Source organism: Suillus subaureus (genome assembly GCF_016647635.1).
Source record: "Suillus subaureus strain MN1 chromosome Unknown BJ212scaffold_34, whole genome shotgun sequence".
Classification (NCBI taxonomy): domain Eukaryota; kingdom Fungi; phylum Basidiomycota; class Agaricomycetes; order Boletales; family Suillaceae; genus Suillus; species Suillus subaureus.
In genome coordinates, this window is record NW_024538590.1 from 364,364 (window position 1) to 384,703 (window position 20,340).

Genomic DNA, 20,340 nt, shown 5'->3' on the forward strand with positions numbered 1-20,340 from the left:
GTGCAGGACGCAAATATGATGTTACGGTAACATTGGTTTAGTTGCCACGTGACATTGTCCCCTTCTATTCCAACTACTATGGCTGAGAAGGCTGGTGCATATGGCACCAAGGCCGGCGACACTGATTTTAGGAAGAAATGGGATAAGGAAGAGTATGCTGAACGGGCGCGGAAAAAGGACGATGAAGAAAGGACCAGAATGCAAGAAAACGAGGAGCGTCTGAAACAAGGTACGCAATATCTACTGCTTGCTTTTTAGGCCGGGTACTACTTCGTTATACAGGCAAGAAACCGCGCAAGACCCCAAAAGAGGACCTTCCGAAGCCGACAGAGCTCATGAAACGTCGAGAAACCTCTCTCGAACTGGACAAGAATCTCGGAAAAACCATGGTTGTGCAGAATCCCGGCGCACGAGGGCCGGGGCAGCCTGGTTTCTTCTGTGATACTTGCAATCGAAACTACAGGGACAGTACTGGTTATTTGGATCACATAAATAGCAAAGCACGTATGTCAACACAATGATCGCCAGTGGTATATATCTTTAAATATGGACATAGATCTCAGGAAACTTGGTCAGACGACCCGTGTGGAACGCTCCACTCTCGCACAGGTTCGCGCTCGAATAGCATATCTACGGGAAAAAACCAAAGAGGCATCATCCGCCAAGGCTTTTGATTTTGATCAGCGGCTTGCAGAGGTCAAGGCAAAAGAAGATGCTCGGCGAGCCGAGAAGAAAGCTCAGAAGCAGACTCAAAAAGAGGAAGCTCGCCTTGCGCTTGCCAAAGACACTGTCATGGACGGTGATGATGAGATGTCGAAGCTCATGGGCTTCGGCGGCTTTGGATCCACCAAGAAATGATCATCTGCTGATACCCACACAACCTCAAACTGTATCTGTAGCCGCAACTCACTGTATCATCACACCTGTCTTCCACATGCCTGATATCACATCACCCAGAACTCGCGTTTTCGCATTCGCTAATTGTACATGTACAGCAGGTAATGTACAAATTCCGCCATCTGATCCTTGTTTACTTCTAGCCCTCTGAAATTACTATGCCCGAACCAGTGACAGCGTGAACTTGACCTCTGCCACCTCCTGTTCCTCTTCGATCACGAGTTCCCCACCATTTCTAGTTTTCACATCAGGCAGGCACGCTACGGATGGTCTTCTGAATGACTTCTGCGTGCTCCTTGAGGGCGTCTTGCAACTCTGCCCCCGAGCCCTCCTCAAAGCAGTAGTACACATTCAGATCATCAGTGGCTTGTAGGCCAGCCTTTTTCCGAAGCTTCTGCACCCGGTTGATGACCTCTCTTGCAAGCCATTCGCTCATCAGCTCCGGGTGGACTTGAATGTCCAGTCTGACCACGACGTCGTTATCGGTATGGGTCGCATACTGGCCTTCAGAAGCGGGTGGCAACTCGAGGTAACGTTGTACAGTCAGGTCACCAGTGACTAGCTCAATGCCATCAACTGTGAGCTTCCCTGAGTCGATGTATGCCTTGACATCGGTGGAGGAAACATTGGGAAGCGCGTTCTTAACGCGTCCGAGATCCTTGCGCAGTTTGCGACCTAGCGTGCCCCAATCTGCGACAGCTCGGTAGCCAATGCCACATGCGGCCTCGTCGGTGGTGAACACCACGTCACGTACGTTAAGCTCTGACTGGATGTAACGTTGCAAAGACTGTACATCGGCAATATACTGCTCCTCAGGATGGAAGATAAGGAGTTCTCTGAGAGGCGTCTGTGTGTCGTAGATTGGTTGAAGTAATGCTCACGACGGCGAATAAAGCTTACCTTCAAGGACAAGTTATTCTTCTCCCGGATATACCGAGTAAGATCAATTACAGCTTGCATGCGCTTCACCTGGCGCTCGATCACCTCATCGAAGTACTCTTCCTTGACGTCGGGGAACATGAGGAAGTGAACTGATCTTGCATCGGGAACGGAAGGATCCTCCGGGATATATTCGCGCAGAGTCTGGTAAAGGTTCTCCGTCATGAAAGGCGTGTACGAGGACTGGCAGAGCATCAGCATGGTCAGTCATGGTATTTTCTCATAGAACACGCACCATAGTCCTGCATAGGGTGAACAGTGTCTCGAAAAGCGTGTTGAGAGCGGCAATCGTGTCCTCTTTGCCATCCTCGCCCTTTAATCTCCGCCGGTTGAACCGGATGTACCAGTTCGTCAGCTCGTCGATAAGATCGAGGAGTCGCGGCAAGATGGTGTAAAGTCTGTAAGCCTTCATCTCGTCCTTCACGAGTTTGATAAGAGATTGACAACGAGCAAGGATCCATCGATCCATGACGTTGTTTGAGACAGGGGCGTGTGGGTTATACATGAACTGCACGCCGGTGGTTTTCTCGAGGAGTGTTACTTGGCCAACGAAGAATCGGACGGAGTTCAACCAGGGGAGAAGAACGCGAGAGATAACGTCCCGGACACCTTCCTCGCGGAAGCGCAAGTTTTCACCCCGCACGATGGGAGAGTTGACCAAGAACATTCTGGACAAAAGTAAACTTTAGAGTAGCATATATCACTGAATTGACACCGACCTCGTGGCGTCTGCACCATATTGGTTAAAGATGATATGAGGGTCGGGGTAATTTCTAAGACTTTTGCTCATCTTCTTGCCATCGGCGGCGAGTACGAGACCAGTGACGATTAAATTCTTCCACGGTGCAGTACCGAAGAGATGAGTTGAGAGGATGAGCAACGTGTAGAACCAACCCCGAGTCTGATCGATACCCTCTGACACGAAGTCACCCGGAAAGTTTTTGAGGAAAGACTCTTTGTTTTCGAATGGGTAGTGTGCTGATGCGTATGGCATGCTGGAATGGTCATGTTGTTAATACGATTTGCAGGATGGGGGAGCCGAGTTACCTTCCAGATTCGAACCAGCAGTCGAAGACTTCCTCCACGCGCCTCAGGACGCCCTTGCCCATCTTCGAAGGAATAGTCAGGTGATCAATTTTTTCGCGGTGAATGTCTGTGAGGCCAGTGACACCAGTCAGCTCCTCGAGTTCGGCGATAGAGCCGATACAGATAACCTGTGCTCTGATCAATTCACACCCATGCTGAAAAATGCTATTGCCGACCTCCTCATAGTCATCACTGGCCCACAGGGGTAGTGGTGTGCCCCAGTATCGGTTTCTAGATACATTCCAGTCACGTGCATTAGCTAGCCAGTTTCCAAATCGACCATCCTTGATATGTTGAGGCACCCTGATGAACAGAATTGAATCGACGTTTACAGGGAAGCGAACAGTGCACTCACCATAGTGTGTTCAGGTTGTTAGTAACAAGCTGGTCCACAATAGGTTGTACGCGGATGAACCACGACGGCACGGTACGATAGATTAAGGGTGTTCCTGATCTGGGGAAGAAGTCAGCGTACCGATCAATGTTCTGTTCAAAGGGCTTTACCGCCAGCAGAACGGGTAGGAATGCTTGATGGTCGATTGCACAATGAGACGACCTTTCGCCTTCAAGACTTTCATGATCTCTTTATCTGCGACCTTTAGACCAACGGTGAGCACCGCCAAATGGTTCGATCAATGAACGATGACAAACTTTGATGTACATGCCCTCAAAATCGGTGACTGGCTTGATGAATTTGCCACCATCGTCTAAGGGACAAGGAGGCATCTCTTCGGGACAAAGGACACCATTTTCGATAGCAACGCGAGCATCATCTTCACCAAATGCCGGGGCTTGCTGTACGATACCTGTACCGTCTGTTGCCGTGACATACGTATCCACAAAAACGCGAAATGCGCGATCTTCATACTGAAGGATGGTCAGAAACTGCACGAAACAAAGGTACATTACGTACCTCTTCTGTGAAATACTCAAAGAGCGGTACATATTTCCATCCCTTCATTTCGATACCCTTGTAAGATGCCAACTTCTTGAACTTGGCTTTCTTGGGATCTTTGTAGAGAGTCCCAAGAAGCTGATCACATAGTATATAATTTGCGTTGTGCTCTTCATCATGAATCTTGATGTAAGTCAGCTGGGGGTGAACACACAGTGCTAGATTAGATGGTAGGGTCCACGGTGTAGTCGTCCATGCTAGAAGCGATGTGCTGGGATCGTCAACTAGCGGGAATGCGATGGTGACTGCAGGATCGTTTACATCTTTGTAGTCTAGCCCTGCTTCGAAGTTCGAAAGTGGGGTGGTGCATCCCGTAGAATAAGGCATGACGCGCTGGCCACGGTACACCATGCCCTTTTTCCAGAGCTCCGAGAATGCCCACCACTCGCTTTCCATGAAAGGCGTATTTAGCGTTTTGTAGTCGTTGTCGAAGTCAATCCATCGACCCATGCGCTCGACGGTGACGCGCCATTCCGATGCGTAACGCATGACGATGGCACGACATTCTGCATTGTATTTGTCGATTCCCATAGCCATAACGTCTTGCTTGCCAGTAATTCCAAGTTTCTTATCGATCTCATGCTCGACGGGGAGACCGTGAGTGTCCCATCCAAATCGACGCGTAACATGATGGCCTGTTACATGGGCATGTCGAGTGATGATGTCCTAGATCAAGGAAGCGGACGTTAGTAGATCGGCTAACGATAAAGATCAGATGCTGCTGATCACATACCTTGATGGTGCCCGCGAGAAGGTGACCATAGTGAGGAAGACCAGTCGCAAAAGGAGGACCGTCGAAGAAGACATATTCTGGTTTGCCTTCGGACAGCTTCAAACTTGTCTGGAAAGCATCTATCTCGCGCCAGTAAGCGATTACTTTCTCCTCCTCCTTTGGAAAGTTGAATGGTTGGGTGACTAATTCAAAAGACGCTGGTGAACAACATAATGTACCAGCGTAGTCACCAAACTACGTACTGTCTTGTTTTGGAAATGACATCCTAGTATCTTGACTTCAGCAATCGTGTAATCTGTATGAGTGACCCCGTCGCGATGAAGGTGATTCTTTTGAGGCGATTCTTTTAAAGTGATATCTTGATCTAAGGCGTGACTCGAGCTGAATCGGATTCTGACTCGGATATCAAAACCAAACAGGGTATGTATGCCACCAAGACACGTGGATCATGGACTAGCAGCCTAACGATATATCAGTGGCGCTCGCGAGAAGTGCAGTACAAGCTGAGCAGTGTAGATCGATGGATGTGATGATCAATTCAATTCACGGTATATCGTACTACTATCTCATAGCCCCTTCAAAAGCAAAAATTTGGACCCCGCGTCGACGATTTTCGGCAAACAGCGACGAGACTTCATAGGGCTGGGGAGTCCCTCTTGTCAAAACGAAAAGAAGCCATGGACATCCTGAGTTAACGTTCAACTTCGACGTCTTACTTATGTGCAGTTAGCAGGCATTCACAAGCGCACATCCCAATGAACACAGCTACGTGCCTATTATAGTGCTCTCAAAATTTCGACGTGTTTCAACCTCAAAGATGCCATGTTTGAACTACGGCCGCATCATTTCTGTCGATCCCAAAATCCAAACCGATATGCCCTCATAATAGTTCTCAAACCAACGGGCTTCCGAACGAGATAAAGCATGCCCGCAGCGAATCGTGATTGATTCTGTTCACCATGATAGATACCACAGCGATAGCCATTGGGGCGACATCTCTTGTCATCTTGCTGTCAGTTTTGTGATCAAAGACGAAGACGTCTAGACATCTGCTCCCTTCAGATCGTCGTCGAATTTCATTCCTCAATGCTCGACATTGATCGGCATGATATTCTCGTCATGATACTCTTTCCAGAAATCCAAGAGAGGGCGTGAGCTGAAGTCGACTCAATCGTATCCAATGATAGGCTACCCGCTGTTGCAGGTCGAGATGCTTTGTTGTACATTGAAGTGATTATATACGAAACAATGAGATGGCGCCCGCCACTCTCCTTAGGTTCGACTTCTCCGTTTTGTCTATACCTTTTTGCACCTTCCTAACAGGCCTCCCTCATGCTACGATCATGGATAATGGGTAGCACAGTTACCATGTACCGAAAGGTGCAACCAAATACATATTCCACCAAGGTTTCTGATGGGTACAATAGGAGCAATCGTGATCTTCAACGCATGGTGAGCGGAGAAAGGCTCATTATTATCTCTCATTCATTCTCTGAATAGCAATGTCGCGTGACTGTGTCAACGCCGACCAGTTTGACCCGGGATGCCACCTGCTTCCCGATGGCGAGCTCTCGCCAACCAGAAGGATTGCAGGAAGTCCTTTCTTCGAGTTCAGAAGAAGGTATATCGTCTGGCAATGTGATTTGTTCCTCACTAACCAACGCACAAGAGTATGTCCTGGACGTTTTTTCGCAGAAGGTTTGTTGTGGGCAGCCTTCATGCAGATCTCAGCGACAATGCACTTCTCGAAGGCCAATGGCGCGAACAGCCGATTCATCGAAATCATCCCAGTAATCACGAATGGTGTTACGTCGTGAGTTCCTTGATTCGATGTACATTATTACCATTTGACTTTGATCTTCTAGTCGCTCGGCACCATCCCCGCTTTTAATTACTGATGCGGAGAGAGCAAAGTTGTTCAACGAGTAGGGTCCATTGTATCGCCGGTACACTGTTTGTGGATGACCTGCGAGCAGTCGTATGTAATTAATTTTTGATCTCACCTTGGGAAGCGTCCTGGCACAAGTGGTCACCACACCACAACAGAATCGAAATCTGTTTCTCTTGGACTGCGCAGATTCGAAACCTGCCTGAAACGAGTTTTTTTTCTATCGGGAAACACCTTGACAATCACTCATGGATGGTTTCGTTGGAGGGTTGTCTTAACTGGAATTAGCCAAGTGGTTAGAATCAAAATCTGCTCCCCTTGGATTGGGCAGGTTCGAAACCTGCGGACGAGAAGGGCTTTTTTCTATCGAAACACCTTGGCATTCACAGGTTCAACGTTCAACATTCAATATTCAACCACTGACCTCAACTGGTCTTAGCCAAGTAATAACAACAACAGAATCGAAATCTGTTTCTCTTTGATTGCGCAGGTTCGAAACCTGCTGAACGACTTTCTTCTTCTTTTGGAACACACCTTAACATTCACTCATGGATGTTTTCCTCGGGGGTCCATCTAACTGGTCTTAACTGAGTGGTTACTCCAACAGAGTCAAAATCTGTTCCTCTTGAAGTTGGTTCGAAACCTGCTGACAACATTTCTGCGGTGTATAGATCCTCGCAGGTCCCGAAACCTCCTTTTTATGTGATAGTCTATCCATGAAAAGGAATTCACCGTCACGCCCCGCAAGGGTCGTCTCAGAAACATGAGACCGCAGCGTACGTGCCAAACTAGATTCTCGACAGACTGACCAAAACTATCGGAATTCACCACCAAATGAAAAATGTTAATGGGGTCGGAGGCCAGAGGAATGCACGCAAGCTAAGGACAGAGTGAGTCTGACAGTTAGGAAAATGACGTAACCTCCCAGCCTCGTTGAAGTCTTATCGATGGACATTTGTCACTCCTTCGGTTGGCTCTTCTCAAACACCATGCAAGAGTGACCCACTGAGGCATGCATAGCGGGAAAAGGGGGGCCCAGCGAACTGAGTGGCAACTTGACAAGTCTCTAACAAATAACGTGTCAAATGATTGTAACCGAAAAGGCCGAACACAGGTGTAGCAGGCAGAGATTTGGGGTGATGGGAAACCGATCGCGTTGGGAGTAGGAGGGCCCAAAATTCTCTGGCCCAGAGCTTCATCAAGAGTGGCGCGAAATACAGCGGTTATGTACGATCACTGGAGCATAACGGGGTTTGTACGCTTAGATGATTACAGGATGAATTTAAAGGGCCGAGGCCGGACGTTGAAGGCCCTTGTTAGATATCAAGCTTGATCGACAATGAATAACATCACGGAATGGGCTCATCAAGCATCAGCACTTCAAAACGCCCATGTCTTCTTGATAACGGCTCATGTCGATCCTGGCAGATGTGTTTATCTATCCGCTTCTGCCTAGCATCATTTCTAAACATTGGTGACGAGGCTGAGAGACGAACACGTCCAGTGTGGTACATCGCCAGTGGCTCCTTGTGGTCTGTGATCGTTCCAATGTTTGACTGTTCTTGACTTGTCATAGAGATCCCGATGTGCGATGGGTATCTGGGATTACCTTATGTATGATGCCAATTCTTCATTGGGTACGAAGTGTGCGCCGATTCTGGATGTAGTTATCCTGCTGCCATATCACCCTGTCCTAGAGTGGTTTCGGATAGGTTATCTGGGTTGGTGCAGTGGGGGCCTCTAAGCATGTGATACTCAAGTGATGGGCGAGCGGAAAGAAACGTATATGATACAAGTATGGTAACCCCTAGTAAACAATACAGATGCGAACCAATAAAGATAATATAACAAGACAACTGTCCTTAGGACCCTCGCTTTGCATATTCTGTACATTGTTCTTTCATGAATTTCTCAAGCTTCACTGCGTTCCTATGGTATATCGATGTTTCGGGGTTGTACAGCTTGCAATTATCGACCACCAGTTGAACATCGTCGAGAAAAAATTTCAGCGAGGAGTACTGGTTGGTTTCCAATTTGTGCTCCATCGTGCTGAAATCTGATGGAGATGTTAATGTAAAAATATATGACATGGGAAGTTAAGTACAGACCCATAGGTCTCTTGATGACACCGTAATAATCTGGGACCTCATCGGCATTGACTGGGTTTAAGAAAGCCCAAGCTAAGGGATGGGCTTTGAGATCGGAGAGGAGGCGCTGAATTTGTGTGTGCTCGGCGCTTTTCCCGGAGCGTGTGCTGCAAGAAGTCACATACGACTGACTCAGATCGCGAAAGGCAACTCACCTGTGTTCAATGCCAGGCGTCCAACCGCTCTCTCCTACAACAAGATTGAGGCGCCAGCTCACTCAAAGAAACGATGACGTACTTAGCCCTGGGACTTCCTTAGGATCCACTGTGATCCCTTCCAGAGCACCTTCTTGGAATTGCGAAAGACCCTGATACACGATGTGCGATTTCGACATCTCGCGGATCTTGGTGAGGATCGCTTCCCGCTGCTGAGAGATGATGCTGACTTTGTCAAGATAGTTGACCTTGCGCAGCATGGTGCATTGCATGATTGTCCCGCCCTCGTAATCTTTGATGTACCCAGCCCACACAGAGCGATCAAGTGTGATCTCCTTCGAGAAGCCTTGCTTCTTGAAGAATACTACAGCAAAATTGTCGGCGTAGGTGAGGAAGTGCATCACATCGGGGTATGTACGTTTGATGTGTTGTTTGAAGTTATCCATGAGCATGCCACCGTAGCCCTGTCATAGAAGTTGTAGTTGTATATATGACGAACAAGGCCTCTGCCTACCTTCACTTGGTCCACAGATGCAGTAGCAAAGAAGACGATCTCCGCAAATCCACGGTGTGGGAAAGGTCTGTAGCAAATACCACCTACGACCTTATAACCATTTTTGATGATCGCAAGTGCTTTCGAGTTGTGGTCATAGACTAGACGCGCAATGTACTCGCGCGGCATCATAGGCAACTGTGTTTGGAACAAGGTCTTTAGACCAGTGAGAATAACCGTAGAGCGCGGCTGTCGGTCATTCTCCACTGCAGTTATTTCAATAATCCCCTTGCGCAGCTCCACAAAAGCAGCTTTTTCGGGCTTGTGGGAAGGCTTGAACAGCATAAGTGTCGGTTAAGCGAGAAATGGGGATATAACTCACTACAGCGGAGGATGCTGGCACCGTGTCTACCGTAACACCAGTCGCAAGGCGTGTAAGTTGACCCTCGTCCATCTTGTCTTCAACCTTTACTTTCAGATCCGGGTTGCGACCATTGGCAACGCCATTTTTCTCTGGCCTTTTGTCTCCTGTGGGAGCTTTCTGCGTTTTTGACTTCATACTGGAGGTCTTCTTTCCGCTTCTCTGCGTCACAGCCTTCCTGGAAGTCATTCCAGTGGCTGCATTCGAATCTGCAACTTGAGCGGCTAAAGGTTTGTCATCGTCGTCATCATCTTCATCATCATCTTCTCCTTCTGCATCGCTGAGTGAAGAGGAGGTCAGTCGTCTACGCTTTGGAGGTGGAGGGCCTGGAGGCTCGTCACTGAGTACGGAGGAAGCCGGGGACATTGGTCGGCCAACTGGAGAAGATTGTTCTGAAACACTTCAGGAGGTCGCAGGAAAGATCACTGTAAACGACGTACGGATAGAAGGAGACGCTATGCTAACCATAGAGACGGGAACCTTCATTTGTTGCTTGAGGGAGTCGATGTCTTCATCTGCATAATTGAAATCAAGTTGCCTGTCTGCCTCCTAACACGATGCGCGTGCTGTCAGCGTGTATATAATGACGTGGGAGAAGACGTACTTGGAGAAGTTCGTCAAGACGAGTTGCAAGGCGTGCTCTGCGTGAAAATTCCTCCCGTCCTAAGGTGGCTAATTGACTACCGTGGGCTGCTACATCGTGGCCACATATACACGTTTCGAGATATGAGGGGCCGTCCTCTTCGTCGGAGCCGTATTGTGTTAGATCGCCGAGTAGAGACTTTTGTTGATCATCATCATCTAGAACCACCTCGACGCTTGCTGGGGGTCGCAGACCAGGACAAGAATCACACGCAGTACAGGAAGAGTGTCGGGCTATCCTGAGTGCGAGTGCAAGGTCATTGTTGTTAGCTTCAGATAAACAAGGGTAAGAGAGTTTCATGGGAGCAAAAATTGGGATTGCTATGTGGTGTGCAAGCCAGTTTATGATACTGTAGGTAGCCCCGTATAGCAAGTAGTCATTTCCAAAAGCAGCTTGCCCCTGAAGCTAGAACGCTCTTCAACGTCGTTTGCACTCATTCGAGAAAAGTGGCAGGAATTGGGCGCTCGATCACAGGCTATTCATTAATGAAAAATGGTATTTTTTAAGTCCTCATGTTGACCAACATACTAGATGAGGGCTGCCATGTCGCATCCTGTCAATGATGGACTCCAAGTTCAATCATAGCCCATCACTGATATAATCTTATTATGGCCTTGGAGCGGCGTTCACTTGTGCGCGTCTCGCGTACTTCTTTCGTTGGATCGATAATCTACTACATATTGGTATATACAAGAGTTCTGATATGTTCAACACGGGCCGCGCGGCAGCAACGACTCGTGGTAAGTTTCTGATGATACAGTAGTAGCCTTCAACCCATCCTGTATCAGCGGTTCAAGTCACTAACCAAAAAGTGTCTTATCCCAGAGTAAATAGTAAGTTCTCTAATTGGAACACAAGTCTTCCACAATGTGTCCTGCCCTAACTCCCGTCACACTCAATAGCGTGTCACTCAATCCATGTGTTTCCTCTGCACAACCTTGCAAGTAGATCTTTGGAATAAATTCATGACCGGCCGTTGGTAGTGGAAGAAGTCTATAACGTCGCGAGATATAGAGCGTATCTGACATTCTGGTGAGAAATATTCTCAGTTGCTCGGGACGTATGTAACGTACCGGAAACTTTGGTCTCCATAGATGCATGTATCGCCTCTGCGTTGATACCCTTGTCCGGTGTCCGTGAATGACCATTTATTCCATTCGCGGCCGCTTTAAATATACCATTCTTGCCGTTCATGGTCGCTCCAAAATTGCCATTCTTCCCGTTCGTGACCGCTCTAAGATCGCGGTCCACAGCGAGGCGCGTCTTATCTGAGCTAGCGCACAGGCCGAAGTGCTTGCCTAAGCTGGATGACTTTAAGAGGTTCAGCCACGAATTTCGCTCGTAGCCAGTAGCGCAAATAATGGCATCATATGTCGTCTCGGAGAGACCTTGTGTGATGGTATTCTGCAAAAGAACCGAAAGTGTATCTGCATCTTCTGTTTCTCTGGAGGTTTGCGAAGGATTTGTGATGATCTCCGCTGACGACAGGTTACTATAAGGCAGGATGGTGATATGTGTACTGGTCACAGGTGGCACATTTCCCCCGCGTCTAGCGATGTCACCGTCTACTTGTTGGTCGTACATGACTTGGTAGAGCTGTTGTCGCATTTGTGAATTGCAATCAATTAGTAAAATACATGCAACTCACTGAATCAAGCGTAAGCGGATTTACCACCCCGTAGTTTGTGGCTTTGTAGTCTGCCATTACTCTTTTTCGAGAATCACTTGGCAGGTCGTACATCACATCCACCATCTCTGGATTGTATACCTGGTTCGCAAAGGGACCGCCATCGCTCGGGTTCAATGAGCCACCACGAATAATGAGGTGGAGGTTGTGCGGTTGGCCGGCACTCTCGCCCATGCTGGTTAGCCGCGAGTTGAGGTCGAGTAGTACTTCCACTGCGGATTGCCCAGCACCAACAACCGCGATTTTAAGTGGCCGAGTGGTTGCCTTCATCGTGGCCAACATCGGTTCTACAGAAGATATGTACTGAGAGCTGTGAATGATGCGAGGATGAGGTAGGATGGTCTGAATACACCGCGGGACCCATGCTGAACCTCCTGGCGAGATGATTATATTTTCTGAAAAACCCTCAGTCAGTTCATGCATGACAACGTTGTGATGGATCGATGCTGACTTGCACGACGAATTCTAGTTTCGCCAGTTGTAAGCACCTTGCTACGGACCTGCACGGTGCCTTCGCCCTCTTCTTCAATTGCAATAACACTTTCGCCATATGCGACCTTGATGCCTTGAGCCTGCACGTACCGTGCGGCATAGGCAAGGTAATCCGAGTATTCCTTCCGCGTCGGGGTAATGCAGCCCCGGTTGATGAAGTCCACCAGACGGTTTTGGGAGTGCAAGTATGATACGAAGGTGATAGGAGATTGTGGCGACCTCAGGGTAGCCAAATCTTTCAGGAAACTTGGGTTCCTCCCCTTCAGTTTCAAGATGCGATCGATATAGAATTGCACTTGCCTAATCTGCATACGGGTACCTGGGAGAAGCATACCCGGATGCCACTTGAATTCGGGATATCGCTCGATAAAGAGGGATTTGTTCACGGATATTGGGCTGGTCTAGAATACTGATGACTCGGAATTCCACATGTAGTATATTGGATTGATGTACCTCTCTCGGTTGTTCCAGTAGTGCTCCAGCAACAGCAAGATTTGCCGGGCCAAATCCAAGGCCAATGACATCGTACACGCCAACTGGAGGAGCTTCAGGTGATGGCATGGTGAGGAATGCTGATCTGAGAGTTTGTGAAAAGTACTGAATAACCACAGATGATGTGCAGTCGGTGTCGGAAGGATATCTTATCGGATGTGGGGATACGTCATGTGGAATGTGATCGCCATGATTTTATAGGCATCTAAAATCCGAATTGCGACGGAACCTGCTCGAAGTAGTGTTGACAGAACTTGGGAGTTTTGCCAACAGCTGGTCTAGCAAAACTGGTTGTACCTGGCCCTCAGCTGCAAGGGGAGTGGCAGATCCTGACAGAACTCCGGGGCATCGGAGAGTCGCAGAGATATGAGATATAATTTAGACATGATAACACAGATAGTTGACTTGAAATACTGCCTGCGTCGGCTGAAATCTTGCTTGCCATGTTTATTGTAGCGGGATCTACAGGCTAATGGAACTAGAGCAAAAAACGGACCTGATTGGTGGAAGAATGTGACAAAAGATAGCGAAAGGAAGCTATAAGTGACAGGCTTTGTATAGAAATAGAAATAGAAACAAACATATTACACTTATCACACTTGGTCGTTACTGATGCATGCGATGACGGTAAGTCGACGTTGGAATTGCTATACCTTTGATTGGACTGTGATATCCAAACAAAATAGAAACCAATCGAGTGCTTGTCATTTGTCGGAGTGGCGTCGCTCTGAGAGGCACATCCAATTGAGTGTCTGTCATTTATCGGAGTGGCGTCGCTCTGAGAGGCAAGCTCAAACTTGGTCTCAAACTCTCGCGGACGGAACTTCGATTTCGCAATCAGTGGGGCTGATGTTGCAGATTATATATCCATGTACAGCGAGGTGACAGGTTGCAGCAGGAGATAACTGGGCACTAGTAACCGAGCGGTGCCAAGTACTGGAAGGTAGTACAGCAGCGAAAAAGTAATTTTAGTCATTCTTGAATCTTGTACCGAATTTTTTATTTTTACAACATACCTACACTTAAGTAGCCGAGCCCCTGTGACGCGTTATGCAACCAAGGCCCTGCGACGTGTTAGGGTTGTCTCCATACAGAGGCACAGTATTCGTTGGGGAGGACGAAGTTGAGGTGCTAGTGAGTTATGCCTAGAATTATGCAGCAGGGTTTCAATACAGTACGAGTAGAGGCTGTAAGCTAGGGATGGCTCACGTTGGCGTGTTGGACGTCGAGAGAAGAGAAAACCAACTATCGACTCCCAAAAGTAAGACGGTACTGGCAGCTAAGCAGACGACCTTTCACGCTGGAAAAACCTTCCAATCAATTCTGAAATTCATCCACTCAGGGTCTTTGCTGTGATGATCATTTCAATTGTAGGGCATGCATGCGAAGTAGAGCGCACATTCTCTGATCTCAGCACAACACAATCTGCGCGACGGTATAAATACTAAACTCTCAGTCGACACATTCGAAACACTCGGGAAAATTCGCGCAAACCTTCGACACCACAGCACCATGAAAGCCGCGAGGCCGGGAAGTCCACCCGCCATCGACATGCTCACATGCACACTCGTGAAGCGATATTGCCGTCGGGGTTGGACAGGATCTTGAAGCATTCTTTGCGTGGGCACCTCCACTCTCGACCGAGCCCCGTGCAGATGTCCTTGCAGGTCCAGAAACGACGTTGCCGCTAAATCTGCGGCTCTCGAAGAGTTGAAGAGGACTGAAGAAGAAATTCAAAGCAATTTACCAAGATGAAGAACTGGAGCGATATGCTTTTGATTTGGCGAGTTAAATCGCGCGTCGACCAGGGAATAATACTAACTTCAAGGCTATTCCAGATTGATTCTAGATCAGGTTGAGGTGATTAATTACAATATTATGCAATAGTGAGGATGATGATGCATAGGACGAGGTGACATTAACACTGTCATCATTAGGAATGTTGTTCTAGCTTCGTCTGGGACGGTCTGGCTCGAGAGTCGCTGACAATGACATGATCTCATAGGTTTGGCTGGATCGAGCGTTAGCTCGGGGTGGGACGCAAGCAGGTAGGAGTCGTTTGGGAGCTGCCTACGAATTCGATCGTATCGAATGACTCTTCGAATGGCATCAAAGAGAGTGGTGGTTGCTAAAAAAAAAGACTTTCTGTGCGAGTGAGGAACGCGAGGCACGACGAACTTGACGTCGTGGTAGGGAGAGAAGTGGATGAAGTTAGGAACGAATAGCGCCACCGCTCAGCGCTCAGCAGCTAGACGCCTCTAAACACATGGTGCCGGGATATTCCGGCAGGCTTCACCCAGCATCTGCACATACGCATAGTCTACATAGCCTAGAGCTTTGCCGGTGTATCGCTTCACTGGATCATGTTCTTGCTCAGAGAGAACCTATGAACCCATGGTAAATGTAAAATTGTAAATGGATCTTGGGCAGCTTGATAGCTGGCGATTACCACTGTCATCTACATTGTCCTGCGCGCGGAGTCAAATGCGGAGCTAAATTTTGGTTCTGACTGTTCTGAAATCACGGAGTGATATCAAACACAGTGACATATGTCACGTGACAACTTAGCATAAAATGTCTTTCAAACGCTGCTATTGGAACCTCGATGTATCCCCCACATGGTAAGCATATATGGTTGACATTAGAGTCATTTCTCCATTCTAATATCTGTTCCAACATGGCATTGATTGAGACCCCCAACACAACAGAAGATGTATGGGAGATTATCTTGCATCAAGGGATGTCAGGGTGCGAACAGGTGTTTATGGCTACACACAGCTGCATCAAGTGATGACTACCAAAGGGAAGACCTTTTGGTGCATTGCCTGTACTGCAGATGATCCTTATGAAGGCTTGCCAACCAACTCACCACCAGAGACAAGATATTTGGCTTTGAAGGAGTTGCTGAATAAGGATGGACCACCTGTTATGGCGAACTAGGATGGGCGCAACAACAGGTACTCGATAAGAGTAACGCCTGAAGCCGGATCGTGTCCCCACAAATGTAGGGTTCTTAAGACAAGTCGAAGAGGGTGTCTCTGACTTGAATATCAGTTATCAGACGACTTAGGATTGGAAGTCCTAAGTGAAGGATAGTTCAGGTAAAACCTAGTAGATTAAAGTAAAGATCTTCTAAGTACATAACTGAGCTTTTATAGGTAGTCATAGCTTTAGGGCCGGTACGTATTCATCATCAAGACGAGTCAGAGATAAGGCATATGTCATCGAGACGAGTCATCTAGTGATGGCTGCTGCGGTTGTGATGTAATACAGATATGGTGAAAGGTTTAGCCTAATGATGGCGCAACGAGGCGCGGTCATGACGTAATACACGAGTAAAATGAAGAAAAGAGATAGGGGCAGTAATTGTGATTGTAACATTACCCCTCATTTAGGGATGAAGTCACTGACTTCAGTTATCTTGATTGGCCCAGTAGATGGGGTCTGCATCGTAGTTGGAATAAAGCAGTTCGTCCTGCTCCTCGGTGATGGTGGTCTGCGCCATTTCAGCGGCATGAGTGATAGCGTCTTGCTCAATCTCCCATCGGGCGAGAGTGTCGTAGAAACCAACATCAGTCCACACCAGGGGGATGACCGCTTCTCCCTTCAGCTCTCTACAAAAGACCAATAAATGACCGGGTGCGTATTCCTTACAAACTCTGCAGTAATATGCAGGGCAATTCTTATGACAATGCCTGGCGACGCGGCAGTTGCGGCATATGACATTGTCGACCGGCGATGTTTTCACAACTGTGACAGAAGAGGACTGGTTTGGGGGAGATGGTGATCTAGACTGTTTGAGTGGCACTTTAGTGGGAGAGGCGGAGGCAGCTCGCTTAGCGGCGAGGCGTGAGGATCTTCTTTTGAGCGGGAGTCATTGTGTGGTGCACGTGATGGGGTCAGGAGATGGAGAAGTTGGTATGTCAAGTACAGCAATAGGAGGGATATTATCATCCTGATGCTCCACGGTAGTCATAGCAGGAGCTGGCGGTGGTACAGGAATGGCGACGTGAGGGGATGGTGGTTGTGCGACGTGAGGGGATGGTGGTTGTGTGACGGGGTTGAGAGCAATGCGCTCGGTGACGATATGGATAGCTTCTCTAATAGTGTCTCTAGTTTCTTCAGGCAAAAGACGGATCGCAGTATTGCGAATATGTATATGAAGGTGGCAGAAAATGGTTTGATGGCACTCATCATTGAGGAGAGCAGCGGTATGGTCAATAAGGCTGGCATCTCTGATAATCCTGATAATGAGACCGCTTGATATTGCTCCCCATTCTCCAAGGAGACGATCTATCTCTATGGCGTACTGCTGGGAGGTGATAGCGGATTTGAACAGAGCACTAGTTTCTACTTGGTCAATGACTGAAAAGTAGTCAGTGAGGACAGAGTCATCAGTGAGGGTTAGGGTGGAGTTGGAAGCTGGTGGTGAGGTTGCGGGGGATGATGCGTGCTGGGCAAGATTGGCGGCGGTGGCGTTTTGGTAATCAAGGAGTGTCAATGGATGCACGTTTCCTTTGGCAACGGTGTTCATAGCAGCGGTAAGTTCTTTGATGCAGAGGATACAGAGGTGTAGTCGTTCAATGTGGGACATTGTTAGAAAACCTATAGCCCATGGGCTTTCTTATAGGCGGTAAGGATGTCAGAAGCATTAGCAAGATTTCCTTCTGGAATCCACTCGTTGCTGGTGGAAGAGTATCCTTTCCAGGATACGAGATAGCGTCTTCGTTTACCTGTCCCCTTGTGCGATAAAATCGCATCAATTTCATATTCTTCTTCATTATTGATGACGTCAGGAGGTGGGTCATGGAAGTTCGGTCCATGAACCTCTGTTTCGCGATAGGACAATAGCTCGGAAGCATGGAACGTGGGTGAACTTTCCACTGTGGAGGTAACTGGAGCATAAACGTGATGGGGGAGAGGACAGCGGTAATTGGGAAAGGGCCATATCGTTTGGGTGCAAGTTTCCGCAATGGTAATTGGGTGATTAGATTCTTCCCAGATAGCCAAACCTTATCTCCTACTTTCCACAGGTGGTACTTCTGTCCATGAGTTCATTCAGCCATTCACTGCATAGCGAGGTTGTGGCACAAGAGGGCCTCTTCTCTGGACTTCTGGAGGGAGAGTAGTCTCTCTTCTGCTGCGGGAACAGTAGAGTCAGGGAGAGTATGAGGGAGGGCTCGTGGTTCATAGCCCATCATCAAGAAGAAAGGCGACGCGTTGTGGGAATCGTGTTTTCGGTGATTGTGCATGAATTCCGCCATCGGAAGGTGTTCAACCCAATCTTCTGGGTGGTTTCAACAGTAGATCCGAAGGTACGTTTCGAGCTCTTGGTTGAGTCGCTCAGTCTGACCATCGGTTTGAGGATGATAAGCAGTGGATGCTGCTATGTCGTATTTCAAAAGCTTGGCGAGGGCTTGTGAGAATTTAGATACGAATTGTGGCCTGTGATCAGAAATAACTTTTTCATGCAAGCCAAATCGTCGGTAGACATATTTGAAGAATTTCTTGGCGACTCCTTCTGATGTGATGGTTTTAGTGCAAGGGATAAGAATTACCCCCTTTGTAAGGCCATGGTCGACCATGACCATCACAGAATCAAAGCTGGCGCAGGGGGGAAGATCAGTGATGAGATCAACGGAGACCTGTGTGAAGGGAGTTGCGGCGACAGACGGAATGGGGACTAGGGGAGGGGTCATCGGGTGCGTGTCCAACTTCATCTGCTGACAAAGGGCACAACCCTCCACGTATTTACGGATATAGGTACCCATAGAGGGCCACCAAAAATCACGCTTGACCAATTCTTCTGTCTTAAAATGACCGGGGTGGCCGGCGGTAGGGTGGTCATGGCACCATTCCAAAATAAGGCACCGCCCAGCAGGACGGACGTAGGCGCAGTCTTTATAGTAAAGAATATCATCTTTGATCGCCCAATTGGAGAGAGCCGATTTCATTGGGGGAAGGGAGAGTCCATCTAGCACATCGGAGGCGGCAGTGAAGATGGGGTTGGGGTCGGTGGGGTCTGGGTTAGCGAGTGTTGTCATGAGTTCAACATCGAGAAGTCAGACGAACATGGAATTGGGGAGAAGAGTTTCATTGATATTATCTTCTGAGGAATCCGATCCATGGTTGGGGCAGCGAGAGAGGGCATCAGGAGCAACAAGTTTAGTTCCCGTGACATGATGAAGTTCAATGTCATAACAGGATAGAATCAACTGCCATTGGGCCTGTCGGCGAGTTAACTTCTGTGCGGTTCTAAAATATAGGAGATTCTTGTGATCTGTAAAAACGACTACTGGGTGGGGATTGCCTTCCAAATAATGGCGCCATTCCGTGAGGGCATGAATGACTGTGAGAAGTTCGTGATCAAAAATCTGGTAGTTCTGTTCTGTGGGGTTCAAGGTTTGTGACAAATATCCACATGGGTGATAGACTCTGTTATCATCGGTTTGAAGTAGTACCGCACCCATAGCGACGAGGGATGCGTCAGTTGCGACCGCGAACTGTCTGCTGGGATCAGGGTTCTGAAGGACCGGTTGCTTCAGAAAGCTTTCCTTCAAGGTGGTGAAAGCGGACATGCACTGTTCTGTCCATAGAAATTTGACGGTTTTCTTGGTAAGGTCAATCAGTGGTCGAGCGATGTTGGAGTAGTGGGAAATGAAGTTTCGATAGAAGTTGCAAAACCCCAAAAATGACCGAACCTCTTTCACAGTCGTAGGAATAGGCCAGTCTCGAATACCATCGGTTTTGGCGTTGTCCATTGCTATGCATCCGGGGCGAATTATCATTCCGAGATACTCTACTTCTTGAGCATCAAACGTGCATTTCTCCGGTTTAAGGAAGAGTCTTTCCTGTCGAATTCTTTCAAGGACGCGTCGCATTCGTTCACGGTGGGAGGTGAGGTCATTAGAGAAGATCAAAATGTCATCCATATATATGACGAGCCATCCTTCATTTATTTCTTGTTGAAACGTCTTGTTCATATATGCCTGGAAAGTAGTGGGGGAATTGCAAAGGCCGAAGAACATGACATTTGGCTCAAAGAGACCATATTCAGTAGTGAAGGTGGCCTTCCATCGATCTTCTGGGTGGATGCGGATGTTGTTGTACCCTGAACGAACATCCATCTTGGTGTAGTATTTGGCACCATGTAACCGAGCAATGAGGGAGAGTGGTAACGGGAGTGGATAAGTGTTCTTAACCGTCCACTCGTTGATGTATCGGTAATCCTGACAGGGGTGAAGATCTCCACTCTTCTTTCCTACAAAGAAGAAGCCACTGGCCTGTGGTGATTTCGATTCAAAGATGAATT

At 48.0% G+C, this 20,340-nt stretch overlaps 6 protein-coding genes across 6 annotated transcripts; 2 read left to right on the forward strand and 4 right to left on the reverse strand.

Annotated features, from left to right (window-relative positions):
• Positions 1-53: 53 nt before the first annotated feature.
• BJ212DRAFT_1379887 (uncharacterized protein) lies at positions 54-943 on the forward strand. The gene is made up of 3 exons (XM_041336617.1): positions 54-229; positions 283-504; positions 557-943. The coding sequence occupies exons 1-3, from the start codon at positions 79-81 to the stop codon at positions 856-858; spliced, it is 675 nt and encodes a 224-aa protein (XP_041189231.1). The 5' UTR covers positions 54-78; the 3' UTR covers positions 859-943.
• BJ212DRAFT_1379889 (tRNA synthetases class I-domain-containing protein) lies at positions 944-5,158 on the reverse strand. Its single transcript, XM_041336618.1, has 12 exons — positions 4,853-5,158; positions 4,611-4,792; positions 3,836-4,543; positions 3,574-3,789; positions 3,427-3,518; positions 3,278-3,376; positions 3,099-3,225; positions 2,884-3,050; positions 2,556-2,831; positions 2,072-2,504; positions 1,798-2,019; positions 944-1,744 (listed from the first exon to the last, which is right to left on the reverse strand). The coding sequence occupies exons 1-12, from the start codon at positions 4,872-4,874 to the stop codon at positions 1,145-1,147; spliced, it is 3,144 nt and encodes a 1,047-aa protein (XP_041189232.1). The 5' UTR covers positions 4,875-5,158; the 3' UTR covers positions 944-1,144.
• A 610-nt stretch (positions 5,159-5,768) lies between these two features.
• BJ212DRAFT_1279562 (uncharacterized protein) lies at positions 5,769-6,427 on the forward strand (the record flags this gene model as incomplete). The annotated part of the gene is made up of 2 exons (XM_041331502.1): positions 5,769-5,886; positions 6,111-6,427. Coding segments are annotated over 2 exons (435 nt in total), but the record flags the coding sequence as incomplete, so codon positions are not given.
• A 1,840-nt stretch (positions 6,428-8,267) lies between these two features.
• On the reverse strand, positions 8,268-10,340 carry BJ212DRAFT_1379898 (Bromodomain-containing protein). The gene is made up of 6 exons (XM_041336619.1): positions 9,676-10,340; positions 9,315-9,626; positions 8,883-9,264; positions 8,801-8,834; positions 8,607-8,752; positions 8,268-8,554 (listed from the first exon to the last, which is right to left on the reverse strand). Exons 1-6 carry the CDS (start codon positions 10,078-10,080, stop codon positions 8,361-8,363), a joined length of 1,473 nt encoding a protein of 490 aa, XP_041189234.1. The 5' UTR covers positions 10,081-10,340; the 3' UTR covers positions 8,268-8,360.
• Positions 10,198-10,615, reverse strand: BJ212DRAFT_1255599 (uncharacterized protein; the record flags this gene model as incomplete). Its single annotated transcript, XM_041329762.1, has 2 exons — positions 10,198-10,263; positions 10,319-10,615. Coding segments are annotated over 2 exons (363 nt in total), but the record flags the coding sequence as incomplete, so codon positions are not given.
• A 544-nt stretch (positions 10,616-11,159) lies between these two features.
• Positions 11,160-13,368, reverse strand: BJ212DRAFT_607431 (L-lysine 6-monooxygenase (NADPH-requiring)-domain-containing protein). The gene is made up of 6 exons (XM_041343643.1): positions 12,990-13,368; positions 12,837-12,937; positions 12,496-12,782; positions 12,006-12,439; positions 11,431-11,953; positions 11,160-11,378 (listed from the first exon to the last, which is right to left on the reverse strand). Exons 1-6 carry the CDS (start codon positions 13,095-13,097, stop codon positions 11,200-11,202), a joined length of 1,632 nt encoding a protein of 543 aa, XP_041189236.1. The 5' UTR covers positions 13,098-13,368; the 3' UTR covers positions 11,160-11,199.
• Positions 13,369-20,340: the final 6,972 nt, after the last annotated feature.

Coding starts and splice junctions, on each gene's coding strand:
- BJ212DRAFT_607431 (XM_041343643.1), bottom strand. CDS start 13,097: ATGCCATCACCTGAAGCTCCTCCAGTTGGCGTGTACGATGTCATTGGC. Junction 12,938..12,989: donor TACTGGAACAACCGAGAGAG/GTACATCAATCC, acceptor TCAGTATTCTAG/ACCAGCCCAATATCCGTGAA. Junction 12,783..12,836: donor GGTACCCGTATGCAGATTAG/GCAAGTGCAATT, acceptor GAGGAACCCAAG/TTTCCTGAAAGATTTGGCTA.
- BJ212DRAFT_1379889 (XM_041336618.1), bottom strand. CDS start 4,874: ATGTCATTTCCAAAACAAGACA. Junction 3,790..3,835: donor TTGAGTATTTCACAGAAGAG/GTACGTAATGTA, acceptor ACCATCCTTCAG/TATGAAGATCGCGCATTTCG. Junction 3,051..3,098: donor CCAGTGATGACTATGAGGAG/GTCGGCAATAGC, acceptor ATCAGAGCACAG/GTTATCTGTATCGGCTCTAT.
- BJ212DRAFT_1379898 (XM_041336619.1), bottom strand. CDS start 10,080: ATGTCCCCGGCTTCCTCCGTACTCAGTGACGAGCCTCCAGGCCCTCCA. Junction 8,753..8,800: donor ACGCCTGGCATTGAACACAG/GTGAGTTGCCTT, acceptor GACTTCTTGCAG/CACACGCTCCGGGAAAAGCG. Junction 8,555..8,606: donor TGTCATCAAGAGACCTATGG/GTCTGTACTTAA, acceptor CATCTCCATCAG/ATTTCAGCACGATGGAGCAC.
- BJ212DRAFT_1379887 (XM_041336617.1), top strand. CDS start 79: ATGGCTGAGAAGGCTGGTGCATATGGCACCAAGGCCGGCGACACTGAT. Junction 230..282: donor CGAGGAGCGTCTGAAACAAG/GTACGCAATATC, acceptor TTCGTTATACAG/GCAAGAAACCGCGCAAGACC. Junction 505..556: donor TCACATAAATAGCAAAGCAC/GTATGTCAACAC, acceptor ATATGGACATAG/ATCTCAGGAAACTTGGTCAG.